This window comes from Marasmius oreades, chromosome 4 (genome assembly GCF_018924745.1).
Source record: "Marasmius oreades isolate 03SP1 chromosome 4, whole genome shotgun sequence".
Taxonomy (NCBI): Eukaryota; Fungi; Basidiomycota; class Agaricomycetes; order Agaricales; family Marasmiaceae; genus Marasmius; species Marasmius oreades.
The window spans coordinates 1,193,800-1,195,736 of record NC_057326.1 but is presented as its reverse complement, the minus strand read 5'-3'; the positions used below and the strand labels follow the sequence as shown (position 1 = coordinate 1,195,736).

Genomic DNA, 1,937 nt, shown 5'->3' with positions numbered 1-1,937 from the left:
AGGGGGAGTGTTGAGGATCAGGACCATACGACCTGAGTAGGTGGCAAACGCATGCATCTGTGATCGTCGATCGATCACTTCATTCCTATCTTTCTGTGTTCCACATATTTCCAATATCGTTATCTTTATTTCAAACTGTATTTTCCCTTTTATATCTTTAGGTTTGTCCTTGACACCCTCAGTCATTGTATCACATCTGAGGGTGAGTACATATTTCTTTCTGTTTGTTTCCTTATTGATTCACTTACATTTTACCTGTAGTTCTCTCGTACTTACTCGTTACTCTACAGGTATTGCAATAGAGTTGTTGTATCACGTCTGAGGCTCTCTCATACTTACTCGTTACTCTACATTCACACTCAGTGAAGGGGTGGTTTCAGGTCACAATCCATTCTGCTTTCAAACGGTTTGCAAGCCCGATGTCAAATGCCTATTATGAGGTAAGCATTCATAGCCTTGAGTCGTATGTTCATTTTACTCACCGAACCACTCCAGGAGTGAAGAGTGGACTGTTCCGGTTCACTCTGAGGTTGGGTCCAGTTTGGAAACCTAGCAGTGGTATCTTCAGCGGTACATGCAGTCCAAACATTGTGATGACGGCTGCCGAAGTGGTTGTTGAAATTACCTGTAGACCCCTTCCCTTTTTCGGCATTCCACTTCCATGTTGTAGGCTTGGGCATTTTACTTGCAAGACAGAAGGCACAGACCATGTCACATTTGACAAGCTTGGTGCCATCATCATCATGCTCAGGGTTCTCCATCTCAAAGAAGGTAAATGTTAAGCTTTCTCTGTGTCTAAACAAAGGATAATCTGCTACACAGGATTTAGTGGGACGACCTGGCATCTTCAGATGATGACTGAAATTGTCTCGCAGCTGTTCGTCCTCACCTTCTATTTCAAAGACAGTGGCAGCCCTGCTCTGAGACGGTGTTGTGGCTGGTGTTGTGGCCAGTGTTGTGATCCGTGGCATGTTGGGCTCTGGGTAGCTGTCAGTATAATTTTTGGAAGGTACGTCAACCATACCTTTATCTCGCAATGGTATTGAGGCAGAGCCAGGAATTGGGTCTTGTTACTGTTTGGCATAACATTGTTACAATCAGATTTCTTGGTCGACTTTTTAGTTCTTTTTGTTGGGGGGGTAACTTCCTCGATGTCGGAATTGTCAGTAGTGAGATCAAGAGCATGTCGCTTTGATGGTTGGTGGCTACGCTTTCCGTCAGGAAGGATGACAGAGGGATCTGGTTGGTCCCTCAGTGGCATTGACACGAGGCAGGCTTAAGGTAGTTTTTTTAAAATTTTATTCCTTTCATTTTTGTAGTGTACTTACTACCCACAAGCCACTGTGGGTTACTGTACAGTAACTCGGTAAATGCCTATGAAATTTGAAATTTTGGACCTACAATCAGATGGATAACCAACAGATTGTCGGATGACATCCAGTGGATGACAGATGGATAAATATCTCATCCACAATCCAGATCCAAGCTTATAATCTGTCGGATGATGGATGGTAATCCGATCCACCAGGAGCACTACTGGAGAGAGGGGGAAAAGCAGAAAGCACAAGAGACAGAAATACAAACAGAAGGTTTAAAATTACAAGGCTGGGGAAAATAGCTAGATACATGGGGGGTTTATATACTACTGAGCTATCTACATAGGGATAAGACCTAGCCAATAGGAAATAACATGGAATAACCATGGAATGACTGTGGATGGCTATGAAAAGCTGTTAAATGACTGTGCAAAGCTGTGGAATGACTGTGCAAGGCTGTGCAAAATAGAAAAGTTGCTCCACTGGCAAGAATTCTAGAATGCACAGGATGCCCAGGATGCCCAGGATGCCCAGGAATTAATTTCTGGGGGGCATTCCTTGATGCTGAACATGCCCTGGAAAGTGAATGATTCGTTAATAACACTGTGTAACACCACTAAA

General features: G+C 43.6%; 1 protein-coding gene across 1 annotated transcript; it reads right to left on the bottom strand.

The window, feature by feature from the left end:
• Positions 1 to 376: 376 nt before the first annotated feature.
• On the bottom strand, positions 377 to 971 carry E1B28_007189 (uncharacterized protein; the record flags this gene model as incomplete). Its single annotated transcript, XM_043151903.1, has 2 exons — positions 377 to 430; positions 483 to 971. 2 exons carry the CDS (start codon positions 969 to 971, stop codon positions 377 to 379), a joined length of 543 nt encoding a protein of 180 aa, XP_043009985.1.
• Between the last annotated feature and the right edge of the window lie 966 nt (positions 972 to 1,937).